General features: G+C 41.0%; 1 protein-coding gene across 2 annotated transcripts in view; it reads left to right on the top strand.

The window, feature by feature from the left end:
* Positions 1–21,631, top strand: part of SH3KBP1 (SH3 domain containing kinase binding protein 1) — a 337,141-nt gene that overhangs the window by 57,915 nt on the left and 257,595 nt on the right. For both annotated transcript variants that reach the window (XM_081115410.1, XM_081115409.1), the window contains exon 2: positions 2,110–2,267. In XM_081115410.1, coding sequence (XP_080971536.1) covers positions 2,110–2,267 — 158 coding nt within the window. The remainder of the gene's footprint in view (positions 1–2,109; positions 2,268–21,631) is intronic.

Below are 21,631 nucleotides of genomic sequence, written 5' to 3'. Positions count from 1 at the left end.
ACTTTATCAAGAGGCCTCACAACCCTGCAGGGTACCCCGTGGAGCTAAAAGCTGGCGCTGGCAGCCATCCTTGTCGAGGAGCACCACTGTCTCTCAGGCTGCTCACTGCCCTTGGAACATGCTCGACTGCCTGACCTAAAGGCTGGATGAAGGAGCCAGTGTAATTGTGCAAATTGAATATTAGAGAAGTTGTGTTTTTCTTTTTTTGAAATTAAAATGAATAGATGTCCTAATGTGTTGTTGTTTTTTTCATCGTGTCAACTCATCCCTGTAGTGAATGCATCCCACTTTTGAGAGCACTGGCTCAGCAAATAAGCTTTACTGAGCTTTGGGTTCTTTAATGGGAAGATGGGCATCACAATATTGTGAAGATTAAATGAGATAATGCAGGAAAAGTGTCTGTTCCATAAATAGCACTTACTTAGTTCTGTAATCTTAGTTCTGATGCCAAAACTTCAGTAGATCCATGTCTAGGTAATTTTAAAAAGGCTGTTTTTTTTTTAACTGATCTGGTTAAATTGTTCTTATGGCTCCTTTTAACTGTTGGGGAGCAGAGCATGGCACAAGGAAATTGGAGTGTTTCTGCCTTTGCACTTGTCATGTTGATCTGGAAAGGTTGCCTTGTTTATGCTCTTTTACTCCTCCTTTCTGTTGATAAGCGATGAGAGTGAGTCACAAGTCAACTTGGTCCTGGGCAGATTGATGACAGCAGAGTTGGCCAGCTAATTGTAGAATGAAAAAATAATCTAGGGAAGGAAATTCCACTTTTACTTGCTTATAAACTGTCTGGATTAGCTGACATTATGAGTGGACAGATGAGCACACTAGTCTGGATGGGGAGGGTCTTCTGATCCAGAAGCAGTTTGGGAATTTATCCCTAATGTAGATGCAAAGCCCCTTTGGTAGGGGGGCCACTTACCTACCAAGATTTTTCCTGAAAAAACTACCCCAATTAATTGAATTTGTAGAAGTTGTTTGTGCTTTTTTGGTCTCCTATTGAAGAAATCTTTGCTAAACCCAAGATCACTGAGATTTTCTACTATGCTTTCTTATAAAAATTTTACAGTTTTAGTTCTTACATTTAGGTCTGCAGTCCATTTTGAGTTCATTTTTGTATATGTGCTTCCTATGGAACTTATTTAACTTTCCCTTTTCCATTATTTTACTGTAATTCTAAGTTGCTGATTCATCACTTGGAGTTTTACCTAATTTTTCCTTCGCTTGTATTCATTCACTCACTCTTCATTCATTCATTCATTCATTCATTCATTCATTCATATTAAGCTGCAAATAAAAAGGACAGGGGACTGATAGAGATGGGTGTGAGGTGAGGCCCAAAGTCTAGATAATTTGTATAATCCATCTGTGGAAAAATTAACCAGTCTCTGGATTGGTTAGCTCTGCTAATTTGCATTGGTGCTTTGTCAACAAGATGACCCATCTGTATCATCCATTGCTTCCACCTTTTACCAATTATAAAAACTCACCATCAACTTGGAGAACAATTTAAAGTGGTATTACTGGCCGGGAAGTCATCTGTTGAAAGGGCAGTTGTGGCTGCAACCGTTAGCTGTCTGAAACATTATTTTGGCCAGCATGGCCTCTGTATTAGCTGAGAGATGGGCATCACCTCTGTAGAGTGGAAACTGTGATTGCCTACAGTTTGCACAACCTTAGCCTTGGAGAGGGAGGAGGCACCCAAGAACCAAACTCACACCTGTTATCTGCTATCTTCACACTTGAGGAAAAAATGCTGGACTCCCTCTGGGCGGCGGGGGTGGGGGTGGGGGGGGGCTTGCAAATGTTGTTGGCCTTCTGGCATTGTGCAGTTTCCCCTCTGAAGCCCCTGCTGGTCCTGAGACTTGCTGGCCACTCAACCTGTGCCTGACCACAGACCAACACTTTGTGGTTTCTGTGCTACAGGGTTTAGCAAAGATTTCTTCAACTAAAATCAGCTCACTGTGTGTGGCCCTGTTATTTTAATTATTGGTAGAGGGGAAATCCCTTTAATATAACTTTACTGACCTTCCAGGACTGCTGAGCCTCAGACTTCTCCAACACCCCATCTAAGCTGTTCTCTCTTTTTTTGTCCCTTTTCCTTTCTTTCAGTGGAGGCCATAGTGGAGTTTGACTACCAGGCCCAGCACGACGATGAGCTGACTATCAGCGTGGGTGAGATCATCACCAACATCAGGAAGGAAGATGGAGGCTGGTGGGAGGGACAGATCAATGGCAGGAGAGGTTTGTTCCCTGACAACTTTGTAAGAGTGAGTACAAAGCGAAACCCTTTTCCTGTCTGCTGTGTGGGCTCTACTGACCAAAGCTGTGGGCTGAGGAAGAATTTCCTGGGCTCTTAGAGGACAACTTGTCAGCTGGACCTCTTGTGTGCTATTAAGAAGAGCACATATAGCTTTGCCTAGATAGCTAGAAATACCTGTTTTGAAATCACTTTCTGAAGGCCCAGAATGTTCTTTTTCAAAATGGTGTGTCACTTAGAAAATGCTAGAAAAATAGAAAGCTTTTAAACTGTTTCATTTATGTACTTGTTTATTTGCTTTGATGGTTTAAAGCAGTGATTTTCAACCGGTGTGCTGCAAGAATTTTTAAAACATGCAATACCTGACTATTTAGTCAGGGGCACTGACTGACCTCTTTTCCTTTAGGCTGTCAAATAAAAAATATGACACAGCTGTCTGGTGTGAATGAATGCAAATTATACCATTTTTTTTGTCAACAAAAAGAATTATATATTTTTTGGTGTGCCACAGAATTTTAGTAATTAGTTTATATGTGTCATGAGACAAAAAATGTTGAAAATTGCTGATTTAAAGGGATTTTACCCTTTTCCATTCCATTAAAAATGGGGTGAAACTAGTTTTGACTACTTAAGTAGCAATCAAATGAAATGCAGAATTCCAGTTATACTATGTTTTTCCACCTTTGAATTCATGTTGCTTTTTTGAAAGGAGCAATATTATTTTCCTTTCCCTCATTATGGCCATGCAGCATTGAATAACATCTATTTTTTCAGTAAGATTTTGAAAATTTGCCCTTTGCCAAAGTCATCTAGCGGTAATTACAAAACTGTAGCTCATTCATGTTAAGAACTCTAAAAAAACAAAACACGGAACAAACAAAACAAAAACAGACTCATAGAAACAGAGACCAAAGGGGTGGTTACCAGAGGAGAGGGAGGAGCTGGGGGGCTGGGTGAAAAAGGTGAAGGTAATCAATGAGACTGTGATAAGTTTGCATGGTGACAGATGATTACTAGAATGTGTGGTGATCACATTGTTAGGTATAAAGATGTCAAATCACTATATTGTACACTTGGAACTAATATAACTAATATTGTATACCAATTGTACTTAAATAACAAAATCCTAAAAAAAGAAATGGTATACTGCACAGTTGTAAAAGTTGAAATTGAGCAAAAAAGGGACCCGGAAGCTGGCTGTTCCCTGTGGGAAATACCATGAAGGTGTAGAGTCTCTGTACCATAAACTTCCATGTAACAGTGGAGAACACCGGGAATGTTCTCAGTGGGAAGGGCTGTGTGCAGATATCCCCAGGGCTCCTGATGTAGTTTCGGTGATAGCAGACATTGCTTAAGACCTGAGGCTGTGGGGGCAGGTGGGAGGGGAATGTGGGTCTAGAGATGCCGGTGTTCCCCTCAAAGAGCCTGGAGGGCTATCTGGGACGGTTTTATGGAAAGTGGTTGTTGAGTGAAAAAACAGTGATGTGACCCAAGCTTCCAACCCCTGGGTCCTCTCCCTGTCTAGAGCAAATAGGAACCCAGTTTTTTTTAATTTTTATTTTTTATTTTTATTTTTATTTTTATTTTTTTATTTTTATTTTTTTCCCATTTTGTATATATTTTTTTTAATTTATTGCTTAAAGTATTACAAAGGGTATTACATATGTGTCCATTTTATCCCCCCGCCCTAGACAGTCCCAGTTTAATCTTCAGGATCTTGCCTTAGTGTGATCCTGCTAACATTTCTTCCTCTTCCTCCTCCTCCTTTTTTTCTTCCTTCTTCCTTCTTTGAGTTTTGTTGGTAACATGCTGATAAATATTGCTTTCCGTTAACAGTTATGGAAATATAAACAGTTTTTTTTCTTGGACTACAGCTTAACCAAGCAGCTCTCTCCCATTTTAAGAGTAGGAAAGTATTACATTTGGGCCACCATAGATTGACTGCTGTTGTGTAAACAGGGGTGAATTCTTTTGCCCTTTCAAACAAAAACTCCAATTTGGGGACAAGGACTGTCTTGAAGGTGAGCCAAATTCTAGGAGGGTTTTTCCTAGATCAAAGGGGCAAAGTTTGGGGTAAAGACAAAGGAGGAAGAATGACAATGGAGGACCATGGGAAAGAGAAAGGATGTGCCACCCAGCACAACCAAGGGTGATCCCGAGTGGGGGTTGGGGGGGGGGGTGAAAGGATTAAGGAAAGACAGACAAGAGAATAATAGCTGGGTCTCAATGGGACGCTGCCTCCCTGATGAGGAGACAACGATAGCGCCCACAAGCCGTGTCTTTATTTTATAGCAGATGTCACGAGGCAAAGTAGGAGCGTGATCAAGTTGTTTACAGCATTCTCGTGAGTTTCAACCTCACTTAACTACATGCACCCGAACTCTATCACAAGGCACGTGGGGCTACGTGTTCGGACCATAGGTTCAAGCTTACAACCATAGCCGTTGGCTATGATTGTGCTGGGAGGGCCCTGCCCTCCAGCTGGGACTTGCACGTGGCAATGAGAGGACCCTGTCCTTCCATTAGTCCGAGGCTTGAACCTGGCCAAAACACTGCAACCACGCCCCACAAAAGGAGGATCTGGGAAAAAGAGAAGAAGACTCTGAGAAAGAGGGGAGGAGGACCATGGGAAAGAGAGGAGGACTCTAGGAAGGAGAACTTTATTCAGGGCTTAAGACGAGTATACTTGCTGTAAGCATTTGTGCAGGGCAGTGGGCACCAGGGCAGGGCAGCTCAGGAAGAGCCAGGCAGGCTTGCTCATGGAGCACTAGGGAACAGAAAGGCTCCTTGCTGTCAAAGTGGGGCCTCTCTCCACCCTTCTCCCCCTTCTTGGCCTCAGGCCACCTCAGTGGGCTGCTTCCCCATTGCTTCCTTGGGCTTTGGTCAAAGAGCGGCTGGTGGGAAATGGCAGGGAGGGAGGGAGGGAGGGAGGGAGGGAGGGAGGCTAGCCGGGACAGGGGTTATTGTCCTGGATCCTTGCCCTGGAGTTCCTTTGGTCTGGCTGTGTCCCTTGGCCAGACAGTAGATGCTTCCATCAATCCCCCTTCCTCCACATTCCTTTCTTCTCATCCCTGCAGGCATGGGCAGCCCTTGTTTCTAGCTCTGGCTCCTGCCTTGGAGTTTCTCTGCGTCTCATCCACTTTGTAAAAGTCTCTTTATTAATCCCGCCTCAGGTTACCTAATTCAAGCGTACCTTCTCTTGCCTTGTTTGAGCCTGACTATCCCATCACACCACTCTGAGGATTAAAGGAGACAGTGTGTGGCTGGCCACTTACTGCGTGTGCCCTCTCCCCTCTCCTCTGGCCCAAGTGCCCTGCTGTTGCCGAATCACTTGTCATCTCACCTGGGCTAGAGCACTTCCAGTGAAGGAAAGTCATGCACTTTGGAGATGCTTGTTCTTCCCAGGCCACAAAGGGTGTGGCAGGAATGGCTGGAGCTATACCTCTTTATGGCTGTCACATTTGGCAGAAAAAGAAACTTCTATTCTTTCAGATGGCTGAGTCTATCTGCAAATCTTCACCCACTGGGAATGTTTTAGGCCTATTATTGAAAATCTAGTAGGTGGATGCAGTGGAATGTAACAATAATGAAAACTGCTGGGGAGAATTCTAGAAGCTGAAAATACATCTTTAAGTAATAATCGTATTGGCATAAGTTCACCGTTTTGAAAGTGGTTTACACATGCTTTATTTAGCTAAGAATAATTTGTCCCAAATTGAGTCGGGTAATCTTGTGGAATCTTGCTTATTTGTGTGCCTGTATGCCATTGTTACCACTGTCAGAGAGCTTACCTTAAGTGTTTTCTTGATTCATTTATTGGATCCTTAGTCAGTGTCTACTCTCAACTCTGTATTGTCTCAATTTCTCAAAAGAGAAATACTAGCCATTCTGACATCCCCAGGATTAAGAAGATGCTTGGGCTTAAGTAGCTCTCGGGCTGAGATTTGTTGGCACACACAAATATACCCAACTAGGCCTCATGGTCTTTTAGGGTTGTCCCTCTTTTTCTTTTATCTGGTTAGTTCTTATTTAATTTATTTACTGTACATGTGGAAGAAGAATCTTTTAAAATCCCACTTCCCTTTCTTCTCTCTACCTCACCCCCCACCCACTTCTTTAAGAATACATTTTTCTTTCTCCCTTCTCTTTTAAAAAATTATTCCTTTTTCAGGTGAAATTTACATAGAGTAAAATGCTAAAGTCATAATTGTACAGCTTGATTATTTTACCCTAAGTGTGTACCTCTGTAACCATCATCCAGATCAGTGCTATTTCTCTCTCTCCATAAAGTTCCATCATGCCTGTTCCCAGTCATTCCCCTTCCCATTGGTAATCCATCATCATAGATTAGTTTTGCCTGTACTTGAATTTCATATAAATGGAATAATGCAATATGAACTCTTTTATATCTGACTTCTTTTACACAACAAAATGTGGTTGTGTATATCAGCGCTTGGTTCTTGCTGTATAGATCCCATTTTATGAGTATGCCACAATTTAACTATCCTCCTGTTGATGCATATTTGGGTTGTTTCCAGTTTGGTTATTTTATGAATATAGGCTTTGAACATTCTTGTAGAAGTCTTCTTATGGACAAAGGCACTGTTTACACATGAAAGTGGAATTGCTGCCCTCACTCACTTTCAGTGTATGTTTTCTTTGTCTAAAGCTGTGGCCTCTGTGGATGGGGGGAGGTGTCACACCTGTGCTGGAGCCTCATTTGTGCCATACTGTTTGACTGAGCTAATCAGCCTGAACCTGCTTATCTTCACGTGGCTGCCCTATGAATATGACTATTAGGGGTGAGAGGGTCCTGTAGCAGAGACCTTAGTCTCCCAGGCACCATTTGAGTGTCGGGCCCAGGAACTATCAAAGACTCATTCTAAAATTGTTAAGAACACACAGGTAGAGAGAGCATGTGTCAAAATTTTACTGAGCTCATTTAATGAGAGAACTAGCAGAATAACAAAACTGATTCAGTGAGGATATATGAAACTGATTAAGATGGCAGTGGAAAAAGGAATGTTCAAAGAAGATTGCTAAGTTAGATTCCAAGTGGTTTCATGTCTTAGAGGACAATGAAATCTTAACTTCCGGGGTTATCATTTCTACCAGAAAAGAAGAAGAAGAAGAAAAAAGAAAGCCACATACCTTGTTGTTTTCCTGTGCGTTATCCTCTGACTTTTAAAAACAAATTTTTCAATCCTTATCTGAGGATATGTTTTTGTTTGCTTGTTTTATTGATTTTAGAGAGAAAAAGGAAGGGAGAAGGAGATATATATCTGAGAAACATTGATTGGTTGCCTCCTATACATGCTCTTACCAGGGATCAAACCCACAGTCTGGGTATGTGCCCTGACTGGAATCAAACCGGTGACCTTTTGATGCAAGGGATGATGCTCGAACCAACTGAGCCACACAGGCCAGGACTATCCTTTGACTTTTATAGGGCTATAAAATGTCCTAATCAAGTGTTATGTAAATCAAGTTACGTTTCCAGAGAAAATCAGATGGGCCCTGGGGGGAGCTTATTCGAAAATGCATCAGAATGAGATTGAAAGGTCACATGAGCATCATTTTTTGTCTAATTTCCAAATCTTGGATATTTTTTTCTGAACAGACTGCAATGTACATAATATGGGGTCCAGAACTAGGAGGTGCTAGGATGAAACCCTCATTTGCTTTAACAAAACATGGCTCCCCTTCTGGCACCTGAAACTGCCACATAAAATGGAAAGACATAAAATGGAAAGACAGCTGCAGGCAGATGTGGGCTCTTTCTTAAGGGTTCACTTGCCCAATGTGGGATTGAATTGCTGGTGTCTTCCTTTCAGAATTTTATCCTCACACCCAGACAACAGAGTATTTTAGTCCTGTAAAAGATTGATAAGCAGCCTTTTTCTAGGTTCTGACATGTATCCACAGATACACATTTTTAAATGGCCAGCCAAAGAAATTTAAAAAAGAAAGCAAGTCTTAAAAAAAAGAGTCTTGAAACTATAGCTTGGGCTGGTGTGTGTGTGTGTGTGTGTGTGTGTGTCTGCTTTGGGAGGGGCCTTTGGTGAAGTGCAGCAGAGGGACACAGGCCCTGGACATCTTGTCGCTCACAAATAGGCGTGTAGAAAAGCAGGAAGCTGCGGTAAGGGTTAAAAGAATGTGCTTATTGATCTTTCAGTTGATCTGACAGTGACTGTGAGGAAGTGAGCTGTGCTCCCTGCCTGTGCTGTGTGTCTTAGGTAAAATTATTGCACATTGTACACAGGCCTCCCTGAAGACTCAGGTAGGCTGACTTGGAGCATGCACATCTTATGCTGAGCACAACAGTTTTCAGCTTGGCTTCCCGTTGCCTCAGCTTTCGTTTGTTTGAGATCTCTCTGGCATATCCAGAGCCTTTTTGTACCTGTGAAAAGTGGTTGGTGAGTGTGGTTGTTGTTTTATAATCAGTGAGGTGAAAGGTCAGGATTTTGCATACATGTAGCGCTCTGAGATAAAGCTCACAGTTACTTTGCTGTTTATGATTCAAGAAAGTCACAAATTTACTTCAACAAGCGGGCATAAAGTAGAGATTTCCAAGTTGCTATTCTATATTCAGAGACCCTGAGTGAATCTCTTGGGTCAAAGTTCAATTAAAAAAAATTCAGCCCCAAAGGCCATTTATTTTTTGAGTTATATAGAAGATTGTTTTCAAAATACTCATCTCTTCTGAAAAGATAGCAGGAGTTTTTCCAGGTGTGTTATATAATATAACATGTGGAGCTTCCTCTGGCTCACAACACTTAGTGGTGATGTGGTAGGATGTGCGGTGTCTGCTAGACTCGATGAGACAGCTCTTACTGCGTGTCAGCTATGTGCTAGGCACCAGGGGCTGTGAGCACAAATGAGATACATTAAATGCAATGTTGGATTGTCGCAAACAGAACTTCTTCCATGGGATGACCGTTTTAGCTCTGTGACCTGGCCTTTGGTCATTTTGTACTCTGGAGAGCATGCATTAAACATTGTTCTACAAAGATGTTCCTGATTAAAATGCCACTTGAGAGGTTTCAGTTGGATTTATCAGGCAGCTGTGTTAGAATATGCTAATGAGCCTACAGTGATCTTTTGGTCCTGATTGCTGTATTACTTCATGGACTAACAATGGCTACATTGTATTCCAGGCTTACTGGCTGCCTGGTCTTGTGTGTATGATCTGTGTGTGTGTCTGCCTGTGTACAATGACTGAAATGATTGAGCACTTACTGTGTACCAGGCAGAAAGAAAGCTAAGACCTTCATATGCTTCATCTCATTAAATCCTTATCCAGTGGCTCTCAGCCTTCCTAATGCTGCTACCCTTTAATATAGTTCCTCATGTTGTGCTGACCCCTAATTTCACTGTTACAAATTGAACATAATTAAAACATAGTGATTCATCACAAAAACAATATGTAAGTATATGTGTGTTTTCTGATGGTCATAGGCGACCCCTGTGAAAGGGTCGTTCCACTCCCAAAGGGGTCGCGACCCACAGGCTGAGAACCGCTGCCTTATACCCTCAGTGGCAAAGGTACTATTTTAATTGTGCCCATTTTTTTCAGAAGAGGTAACTAAGGCATCTTAAGGTAAAGACTCACTCGTGATCACACAAGGTAGTGAGGAGAAGAGAGAGCATTGGAAGCAGGCAGCCTGATCTCTAGCAGGCAGCATTATTGGGGTGTTCATATTGCCCTGAGGGGATTAATTCCCTCACCATTATTGCCTGCTGCACTGTACTTCCCTGAGTGCCCAATCAGGATTTTGTATACTTGTGCTACTCTGAGATAAGCTCACCATTACTTCTCTATTCGTGATTTAAGAAGGAATCACTAGTTAACCTCAATCACTGCCATAAAATAGATATTTCCAGGTTGCTCTTCTATATTAGGAACATGGTTGTTAACCATGATTCTGAATTTTGAAGGATTCTCTTCAGAAATTAGCTATTTTAACTCAAAAGAGTAGCCATTGCCTGAATTTATGGGCTTCTGCTTTTTTTTCTACAAATTCCGAAAGTAAGGTAATTTGGGGAAATATTTCATTTTACTAATTTGTAAGGAAACTTGTTATTTTGTACAGGATATGGTTTTGAGAAGGAGACTGTCTTTTCTACCAGTGGTAAATAATCCAGATGTTTGACTAACCACTTGTTCCCTATCCATGGGACCTGTGAAAGCAACCAATTCCAGCTCAAATTATTATTTTTTTAAGAGAGAGAGTATTTATTATTATAGTCAAGTAAATTGCAAAGCAATGTTAATCAAACACAAATTTCATGATATGTATTACCCTTATTTCATAGCATGGTTAATTAGGCACACATGCAAAACAGCTCAGTAAGAGACTATTACTAGTATCAGTTTTTTAAAATATATTTTTTATTGTTGATAGTATTACAGATATCTCCCATTCCCCCCTCCCCCCTCCTCCCAGCTCCTACCCACCCCTCTAGGTCTTCACTACCCTATTGCCCATGGTTTATGCATATAAGTATATAAGTTCTTTGGTTTATCTCTTCTCGTCCCCACAGCCCCACATTGAGGTATGTCAGTCTGTTCCATGCCTCCATGCTTCGGGTCTTATTTTGTTGGTCAATTCATTTTCAAATTATTCTTTACACTTTAAATATATAGTTTTTTTTTTATTAAGAAAACAAAATTATAAAACTAATAACTGGAACCTGCTAGAAGCTGTTGTGAGAAATGTTACTCCAAGTAGGGTCTGGAGTAATTAAGAACAAATATGTCACCAGTAAGAACCCACACCATTTGGCAGATTCCTAGGCTTTATCATTGTGGTGGTGTAGGAAGCTTGTGAGGAGGTGTCTTGTGACTCAGGGAGAACAGTCCTCTGACACAGTTGATCTTGGCGATTATGCATAATAGAATCTTATTTTCTTAATGACAGGATTATGGAGTCTGGGCTTAGAAAGGAACTTTGAAATCATGTGTTTGAACACCCCCCCCCCCTGCTTTCTAGAAGATCTAAACCATCTAGCACAGGGGTGGGCAAACTTTTTGACTCGAGGGCCACAATGGGTTCTTAAACTGGACCGGAGGGCCGGAACAAAAGCATGGATGGAGTGTTTGTGTGAACTAATATAAATTCAAAGTAAACATCATTACATAAAAGGGTACGGTCTTTTTTTTCAATAGTTTTATTCATTTCAAATGGGCCGGATCCAGCCCGCGGGCCGTAGTTTGCCCACGGCTGATCTAGCATATTACTGTGATCATTACTGGATAGTTAAACTTGGGAATTGTGGGGGTCCCACAGGGGATTCCATGCCAGTGAGTCTCCAGCCTGGCCCTGCTCCAGGCATACTGCACAGTCAGGAGTTTGGAGTGGGGCCAGGAGTTGGGATAGGGGCCTTAGGATATTTGTGAAAGTTCAGGTGATGTCACTGCTTAACAATGGTTCTGATAGGTGCCTAAGCCTTTTAAATGGAATATCTTTTCTCAAGCATGTGGATTGGTAGCCTGTGACCTGTAGTTCTACATTTGAAAATATTATAATGTTAGTTCTAAAGTGTGTGTGTGTGTGTGTGTGTGTGTGTGTGTAACCATGCTGGAAATTATAAAAATATGTTCACTACAGATTCATAAATAATATAGCAATATATAAACAATGTTCACTTTTAAGCCATTAGAATTAATATATTCTAATTTCAGGAACTCCATCCTGCCCTCTACCTAGTGATAGTGAGGTGGGAAGAATTTCTAGGAATGGTGCCCAAGATTCCACTCCCCAATTCCCAGGAACTGTGATTGCGATGAGCTCTTACTCCAGTAATTAATTGTGTTATGTTATGTGGCGCAGTTGAGTTTTAAAAAGGGGGGTATCCGGGTGAGTCTAATCTTATTACATGAGCCCTTAAAAACAGACATTTCTCTGGCTAGTGGTAGAACAGAAAGTCAGAGAGATTCAAGGCTTAAGGAGGACTGGGTGCTTTGAAGATGGAGGGAGTCATGTGAGAAGGAATACAACAATTTTATTGGAGCAGAGAGCAGAACTTGGCTCACAGCCAATAAGGAAATGGAGACCTCAGACCTACTACTACAAAGAATTGAATTCTGCCAATAACCTGAGTGAGCTTGGAAGTGACTTATTCTCCCAAGCCTCTAGGTGAGAGGTCAGCCTGATTGATATTTTAATATCAGCCTTATAAAACCCTAAGCAGAGAATCCACTTGAGCCTACCTGAACTTCTGACCTACAGAACTGTGAGATAATAAAAGGATGTTGTTTTAAGCCATTAAGAATGTGGCTTAAAATAAAGATAACAAATGGCCTGGGGCAATGCTCTCCTCCCCTACTGGAGAAGAGTGGAGAATCTGGAATTTTGTATTCTACTTGATGGCATCAGATGACTCATGGTAGCTTTTTCCTCATCTTCTGTCATGTTGTCAGTGGTGACCAAATGTGGTGTCTGGACTTCCATCTGTCTGCTCCTAGCTCAGCAGTAGTCAGTGGCCCCCAACATCTGTCTCACTAGAGACTGGGTAAGAACTTGAGAGGAGGGAGCTAGAAAGAGTCATTAAAGCTGTATAGGAAGTGCTGGGCAAATTCCTGACTAACCCATACATGAATCTGACTAGAATTAACATGCCAAGAAGTTTGAGGCTAGAAACTACAGTGTGGAATAGCACCCAGCATGACCTCTAGGGAACAAAAATGAAGAATGACATCGCACTGCAAGGGCTCTGCAAGCTAAACTGTTATTGGAATCACAGTCCACAAAAGTTGCTAAGGACCTGTAAGCTTAACCTAAATAGGGTTACTGCCTGCTAAAATTTAAATTATTTAAACATCATAACATAATAGCCCAAATGCCTAGGACACACTTTAAAAATCACTTGTCATACCCAGAACCAGGAAAATTACAGGTTAACTGAAAAGATAATCAATAGATATCAACATCAGAAGACTCAGATGTTGGATTTACTGGTATCTGACAGATTTTAAAGTAGCCACCATAAAAATGTTTTAGTGAGCAATTACAACACACTTGAAACAAAATGAAAAATTTACAAACTTAGCAAATAGAAGCTATTTAAGGATAGAAATTATGCAACTGGAAAATAAAATCACCATATTAAAAAGTTCCCTGGATGAGCTTAATAGGTTAGAGATGACAGGAAAGAATCAATGAAGTTGAAGTCAGATGCATAAAACTTAGTCTGAACAACAGACAGATAATAGTTTGGTGAAAAAAATAAACAGAGCTTCAGAGACCTATGGTACAATAACATAAGATATAACATTTGTGTCATTAGAGTTGCAGAAGGAGAAGAGTATAGAAATAAAAAATATTCAAAGAAATGGCTGAAAACTCCCTAAATTGGGCAAAAGGGATAAACATTCAGAATCAAGAAGCTGAGCAAAACCCAAACAGGATAAGTGGATGAACCCTTAAAAAGACAAATAAAAATAAAAAAGAAGACATAAATTAAAATATTAGGAATAAAGCAGGGGTTATCACTACAGATCATGCAGCTATTAAAAGGATAATAAGACAGTGCTGCAAATAATTTGATGCATATGCATTTAACAATTTGGATGGAATGGGACAATTCCTTGAAAACAACAAACTACTAAAACTCACCCAAGATGAAATAATCTCAATTGTCCTCCCACTATTACAAAATGAATTAATAATTGAAAAGCTTTCAAAAAAGAAATATCCAAGCCTAGAGGGTTTTAATGGAGATTTCCACCAAACATTTAAAAAATTAGCACCAATTCTATATACTCTTTTGTAGAAAATAGGAGAGGAGGGAATTCTTCCCAAGTCATTTATGAGGCCAGTATTACCTTGATATCAAAACCAGACAGACAGTAAAAAAATAATAACAAACATACAAAAAACCCTACAGACTAATATCCCTCAAAATTCTCAATAAAGTAATAGCAAAATAAATCTAGCAATATATAAAAAGAATTACATGCCATGACAAGTGGGGTTGGTATTGAAGACTGCTTCAATGTTTGAAAATCAATTAATATAATCCACCCTATCAGCAGGCTATGGGAAAAATATAATCACAGAATCATATCAATGCAGATATGATGCAGAAAAACATGTGATGAAATTCAACACCCATTTATAATTAAAACTCTCAGTAAAGTAGGAATAAAGGGTAGTTTTCCCAGCGCGCGCGCGCGCACACACACACACACACACACACACACACACACACACCTACAGTTAACAATAAATGGTGAAGGACTGAATGCTTTCTCCCCTGACAATCTGAACAAGGCAAGGATGTCTGCTCTCACCAGTCTTATTCAACATAGTCCTGGAAGTCCTAGAAACACAATGTTGAGAAAAGAAAGAAAAGCATACATATTGGAGAGGAAGAATAAAACTATCTCTGTTTTCAGATGATATAATTCCCTAAGGAGAACATCTCAAGAATCTACACAACACCCACCAGCAGTGCACCAGAGTTCCTTTTTCTCTGCATCCTCGCCAGCACTTGTTGTTTGTTGATTTGTTGATGATAGCCATTCTGACAGGTGTGAGATGGTACCACATTGTAGTTTTGATTTGCATCTCTTGGATGATTAGTGACTTGGAGAATGTTTTCATATGTCTCTTGGCTTTCTGAATGTCCTCTTTTGAAAAGTGTCTATTTAGGTCCTTTGCCCATTTTTTGATTGGAATGTTTATCTCCCTTTTGTTAAGTTGTATGAGTTCCCTGGAGTCTCCTCAAAAAACTAAAAATGGAACTCCCATTTGAACCAGTGATCCCACTTCTAGGAATATATCCCAAGAAACTAGAAACACCAATCAGAAAGGATGTATTCACCCCTATGTTCGTAGCAGCACAATTTACCATAGCTAAGATTTGGAAACAGCTTAAGTGCTCATCAGCAGATGAGTGGATTAAAAAACGGTGGTACATCTACACAGTGGAATACTATGCTACGGTAAAAAAGAAGGAATTCTTACCATTTGCAACAGCATGGATGGAACTGGAGAGCATTATGCTAAGCGAAGTAAGCCAGTCAGAGAAAGATAAATATCACTCATTTGTGGAATATAATGAACAACATAAACTGATGAACAAAAACAGATCCAGAGACAAAGAAACATCAATCAGACCATCAAACCTCAGAGGGAAGGTAGGGGAGGGTGGGGGTACGGGGGAGAGATCAACCAAAGGACTTGTATGCATGCATATAAGCATAACCAATGGACACAGACACCAGGGGGGTGAGGGCATGAGTGGGGGGTGGGGGGCCAATGGGAGTATAAGGACACATATATAATACCTTAATCAATGAAGAAAAAAAGAATCTACACAATAACACTGTAACTAAAAGGTGAATATGCTCAAGTAATTTTTGACAAAAGGGCATAAGCAATTCAAAGGAGGAGGGAGAGCCTTTTCAAAAAGTGGTGCTGGATCAATTGAACATCCATAGGCAGAAAATAAACCTTAATGCAAACCTTATACCTCATAAAAGTGATCTGAAAATGGATCATGGATTTATATGTAAAATATAAAACTCTAAGAGTTTAAGAATTAAACATAGGAGAAAGTCTTCAGGACCGAGGCCTAGGTGAAGAATTCTTAGATATTACACCAACAGAACATTAAAGAAGAAATGGAGCAATTAGACTTCTTCAGAATTAAAAACTTCTGCCCTGTGAAAAATCCTGTGCAGAGGATGAAAAGACAGATTACAAACAGGGAGAAAATATTAGCTAAACACATGTCTGAAAAAGGACTTGTATTTAGAATGCATAAAGAACTCTCAAAATACAATAAATAGTAAGGAGCCAAAAAATCCAATTAAAAATAAGTAAAAGACGAACAGAAATTTTACCGAAGGAGTTATACAGGTGGAAAATAACGTATGAAAAGATCTTCCACATCATTAGTCATTAGAGAAGTGCAAATTAAGACCACAATGAGCTAGTACTATGTATACTAGCATATTAGAATGGTCATTAGAAAGGCTAAAATAAAAACCAGTACTGATAACAGCAAATGCTGGTGAGGATGTAGAGAGACTGGTTATCTACACTAATAAAAGACAAACATGCAAATGGACTGTACCTTTACTATGCCTTAAGCCACGCCCACCAGCCAATCAGAGCGACTATATGCAAATTAACCCAACCAAGATGGCAGCCACGGAGCTGGAGCAAGCAGGAGGCTTGGGTTGCCCCTGGCGATGGAGGAAGCCAAGCTTCCTGCCCGCCCTTGCCAGCTCTGAGCTCCACTCAAGGTTCAAAAGTTTCAATTACAGAAGGTAAATAAATCCCAGAATAAAAAAAAAAAAGAAAAAAAGGAGAGGCTGGGAGATTCTGTCACCAGGGGTCTTGCCTGAAAATGGCCCTCAGCTCCTCACCAGACTGGCCAGGCACCCCAGTGGGGACCCCCCACCCTAAAGGGGGTGTGGCCAGGCTGAAAACAGCCATCAGCCCCTCACCCAGGCTGGCCAAACCTCTATGGGGTGAGGGTCCCCACTTGAGGGGCTTGACCAGCCTGCAAACAGCCACCAGCCCCTCACCCAGGCTGGCCAGGCACCCCAGTGGGGACCCCCACCCTGAAGAGGGTGTGACCAGCCTGCAAACAGCCATCAGCCCCTCACCCAGGCTGGCCAGGCACCCCAGCGGGACTCCCACCCTGATCCGGGACACCCTTCAGGACAAACCAGCCAGTCCCCACCCGTGCACCAGGCCTCTATCCTATATAATAAAAGGGTAATATGCAAATTGACCCTAACAGCAGAACGACTGGGAATGACTGGTCACTATGACACACACTGACCATCATGGGGCAGATGCTCAATGCAGGAGCTGTCCCCTGGTGGTCAGTACGCTCCCACAGGGGGAGCTCTGCTCAGCCACAAGCCAGGCAGATGTCTGCCAGCACAGCGGTGGTGGCGGTAGCCTCTCCTGCCTCCTCAGCAGCACTAAGGATGTCCGACTGCAGCTTAGGTCTGCTCCCTGCTGGTAAGTGGACATCCCCTGAGGGCTGCTGGGCTGCCAGAGGGATGTCTGACTGCAAGCTTGGGCCCGGTCCCCCAGGGAGCGGGCCTAAACCAGCAGGTGGACATCTTCCAAGGGGTCCCAGACTGCAAGAGGGCATAGGCCAGGCTGAGGGACCCCCCTGAGTGCACAAATTTTTGTGCACCAGGCCTCTAGTCTTGTATATTGCTGGTGGGAATGTAAAATGGTCTAGACACTCTACAAAATAGTTTGATAGTTTCTTATAAAACTAATTATGTACTTTCCACATGACCCAGTAATTGCATTCTTGGACATTCATCCCAGAGAAATAAATATGTATAGTTAAACCTCAATATAATGGACTAATTTGGGCAAGGGGCTGTCCATTAAATCTGAAAGTTAATTCTGTAATAAATTAGTTTTTCTAAATGTGTATGTTAAAAAATTGACAAATTATAAAAATTGACAAATTAGTTTACCTGTTTTTACTTATGTAGACACGTTTGTATCCTTAAAATTAAATATGTATGAAAAGTTTCATTTCACAAAAAAGTTTTCTATATGTATTACTGTAATTTTAAATTTATACTGAACAGTTCTAGTAAATGTGTGCATTCAGCAGTCACTGCGAGTAAACAAATGCACATGGCTGGGCGTGGCTTAGCACATGTGGGAATATCTGCCCTGGAGTTAAAACTGCTGCAGAAAGTCACGCCACACAACAACAGAACCAATAGCCTCTTGATGCAGTGTGATCACGTGCTAATCATTCGCTGAACATTGTTTACAAGCGGTGACTCTTGGATATGTAGACAAGTTGTAGATATGTAATATTTATTTATGTCAGTGAAATTACTACAGCGTTTTTTTCCAATGTATGGCCTACTTGCTAACATTTGTTAAAAATAACAGTGGATTAATAACAAAAATAAACTGTTAATTATAAGAAAATCCCGTTTAAAAGCATTTTAAAATTAACAGGGTGTTAATTTTCACAAATGACATAGGGACTAGAAATTTTGTGCGTTAAATCCGGTTTGTTAAATCGAGGTACGCAAAATCAAGGGTTTATTGTATGTCCACACAAAATTGTGTACAGGAATGTTCCTAGCAGCTTTATTTATAATAGTTTCAAATTGGAAACCACCTAAATGCCTTCAATGAGTGCATGATTAAGCACACCCTGGCCCATCCATATGTTGGAAGACTACTCAGCAATAGTAAGGAATGAATACAGGGAACTACTTGGATGGATCCCAAGGGTATTGTGCTTTGTGAATAAAGCCAATCTCAAATGTTATATACTGTGTATTTGGTTTATATTAAATTCTTGAAATGACAGTATTATAGAGTTGGAGAACAGATGACTGGTTGCCAAGGGACAGTGACAGAGTCCAGGGCGGACTGATAGGACTATAAAAGGGTAGCACAAGGAAGTTCTTTTGTGGAGATGGAACAGCTCTGTATCTTGATTGTGATGGTGCTTATGCAAATTTACACATTGGATCAGTGCATGGAAAAACTGATGGGAACTGAAGATCTGTAGTATAGTTAACAGTATTGTATCAATGTGTTTGATATTGCATTGTACTGAAGGAAGCTGGGTGAAGGCTTCATGGGACTCTGTGCACTATTTTTGTAAGTTCCTGTGAGTATATATATCAAAGGCTAAGTGACCGACTGTCCATCCATCCGGCCATCTGACTGACTGTTCCCATCGAATTTCTTAATAGTATTACTCCTTTGGGAATGCTGTGTCATAAATTAAAATTGAAAGTAGGTGTAATCATCATACTACTGAGAAATCTTAATAGTAAATGGGGTCTTTGTAATGGTACTAGATTTATTATCAAAAGATTGTGACCTAACATAATCGAAGCTGAAGTATTAACAGGATCCACAGAAGGAGAGGTTGTTCTGATTCCAAGAACTGATTTGTCCCGTCTGACACTGGCCTTTCATTTAAATTAATTCAAAGACACAGTTTCCCGTGATGCCAGCATTTGCGATGACTATTAATAAATTATAAGGACAAACTCTAGACAGAGTAGGAATATTTCTACCTGAACCCGTTTTTGGACATAGTCAGTTACATGTTGCTTTCTCTTGAGTTCGAAGAGCGTATGATGTTAAAGTTAAAGTTGTAAATACTTCATCAGAAGGGAAATTAGTCAAGCACTCTGAAAGTGTTTTTACTCTTAATGTATACAGGGAGATATTAGAATAAGTTTAATTAATTTATCAGTCATTGTTTTTATCAATGTTTTTATATCATGTCTTTGTTGTTTTTATATCATGTCTTTGTTGTTATATCATGTTATTATTAATCAATTATATATTATTTTCATATACATTTTACTAATTTTCTTTCATCTCTTACACTTCTATTATAGAGAAAGAGCGAATAGCGATATTAAAATATTTCTTCTAATTAATTTCCTTTCAATGTGCATGAATCTGTGCACTGGACCTCTAGTGTAAAATAAAAAGTAAAAAAAAGAACATTATTGGCTTTCAAACTTGGCTGCATATGAGTATCACCAGGGGAGCTTTAAAAAATCCCAATGTGCAGCTGTACCCCAGACCCATTTGTATCTCTGGTCATGAATCCCAGCATTGGTTTGTTTTAGGATTCCTAACTCTTGTTCTTATTTTTATTTAAATATATTTTATTGATTTTTTTTTACAGATAGGAAGGGAGAGGAATAGAGAGTTAGAAACATCGATGAGAGAGAAACATCAATCAGCTGCCTCCTGCACACTCCCTACTGGGGATGTGCCCACAACCAAGGTTGTGGGCACATCCCTTGACTGGAATCGAACCTGGGATCCTTGAGTCCGCAGACTGACGCTCTATCCACTGAGCCAAACCGGTTAGGGCAATCTTGTTCTTATTTTACATTAAATTTTAAAAAATGCTTTCTCATCTACCACAGTTCTCCAGCCCATCCTGGGTGTTTCACTTATCTCTCTGTATGGTCATATTCTGTCATCATGTTGTGATGGTCACGAATGGCATTTAGGAAAATTCCGCCTATGCTCTGAGCAGGTACAAGGAGGCATTAGTATTTGGCCTGTCTGTGGCTGGCCTGGAGACTGGCGGAGCCAATGATAGAAGTAGAACAGAGGAAGAGGAGTGGAGGAGGGGAGAGTGGAGTGCAGGCAAGAGGTCGTGGGGGCCTCAGAGACCTTGTTGATGAAAGGGCTGGGTGCAGGATACAGCCCTGGGTCTGGACTCCTGGGCACACTCCTCCCAGGTCTGCCGTGATGCCCCTGCAGTTTCTGCCTCAAATTGAGGCATCAGTTACACTGATGGTCTTGAAAAGTAAATTTGATCTTACCCCTTCCCCATGTACCCCACATACTCAAAATCCTTCCTTGGCTTTCCCTTGTGTGTTTTTTTGTTTGTTTGTTTGTGTGTGTTTTTTAAATATTTTTATGGATTTCAGAGAGGAATGGAGAGGGAGAGAGAGAAACATTAATGATGAGAGAGAATCATTGATTGTCTGCCTCTTGCATGCCTCACACTGGGGATCAATCCTGTAACCTGGGCAAGTGCCTAGACTGGAAATCAAGCCATGACCTCCTGGTTCATAGGTCAGGGATCAACCACTGAGCCATGCTGGCCAGGCTAAACCCTTGAGTGTGGTCAGCTTACAAGATCCTGTGTGCTGTGACCCCCATTTTTTCCAGCCTCATTACCCACTTCATATCCCTGCATCCCATTAATGCCTTCTCAGCCGCAGAGCTCACCTCATGCTTTCCCAGGGAAACCTTCCTAGACCTCCCCACTCAAATACCCATTTTCTTTAAACCTTTCTAGTGCCATATTTCTCTCCTCAGTAGCACTTGTCACTCTTGGGATTTACAGTCTGTTTTGGGGGCTATATGACGAATAACTCTCTTCCTTATTAGACTGTGGTTCCGAAGCATCAGTGCATTATTGTGCGCTCAGTGCTTGGTGCATAGTAGTGCTTATCCATATTTGTTCAATGAGTGATTCTCTTTGTTGCTTATTTCTCTGCACTGGGGCTTATTGACATCATTGGGAACTTAGCCCTTACTCTTTGGATGGTGGTGGCAGTGGCTACGTAAATAGCCCATGGCCTTAGGTTCTCATTTCTAGAGGCAGTGTGACCTGAGGATTTCCAAAGGAACTAATCCTCCTGTCCCCTGGGAAATACACCCAGGCCAGGTTCAGTGGTGGAGCTAGCCGTTGAATTGAAGATGGTGTGCTGAACAGGTTTTTGTAGGCTTGAATGTTTAGTTGCTGTTTGTATGCTTTGTTTTTCTTTTCACCAGCTTAGACTTTGTTGCCTGCTGCCAAGATACTACATAACTTAAAATTTGGGGCTATAATAAATGTATGCGGTAATATAGAAAATACATA

Source organism: Myotis nattereri (genome assembly GCF_964212035.1).
Source record: "Myotis nattereri genome assembly, chromosome: X".
Taxonomy (NCBI): Eukaryota; Metazoa; Chordata; class Mammalia; order Chiroptera; family Vespertilionidae; genus Myotis; species Myotis nattereri.
Note: the sequence above shows the minus strand (reverse complement) of the source record. Positions and strands in the feature narration are given on the sequence as shown.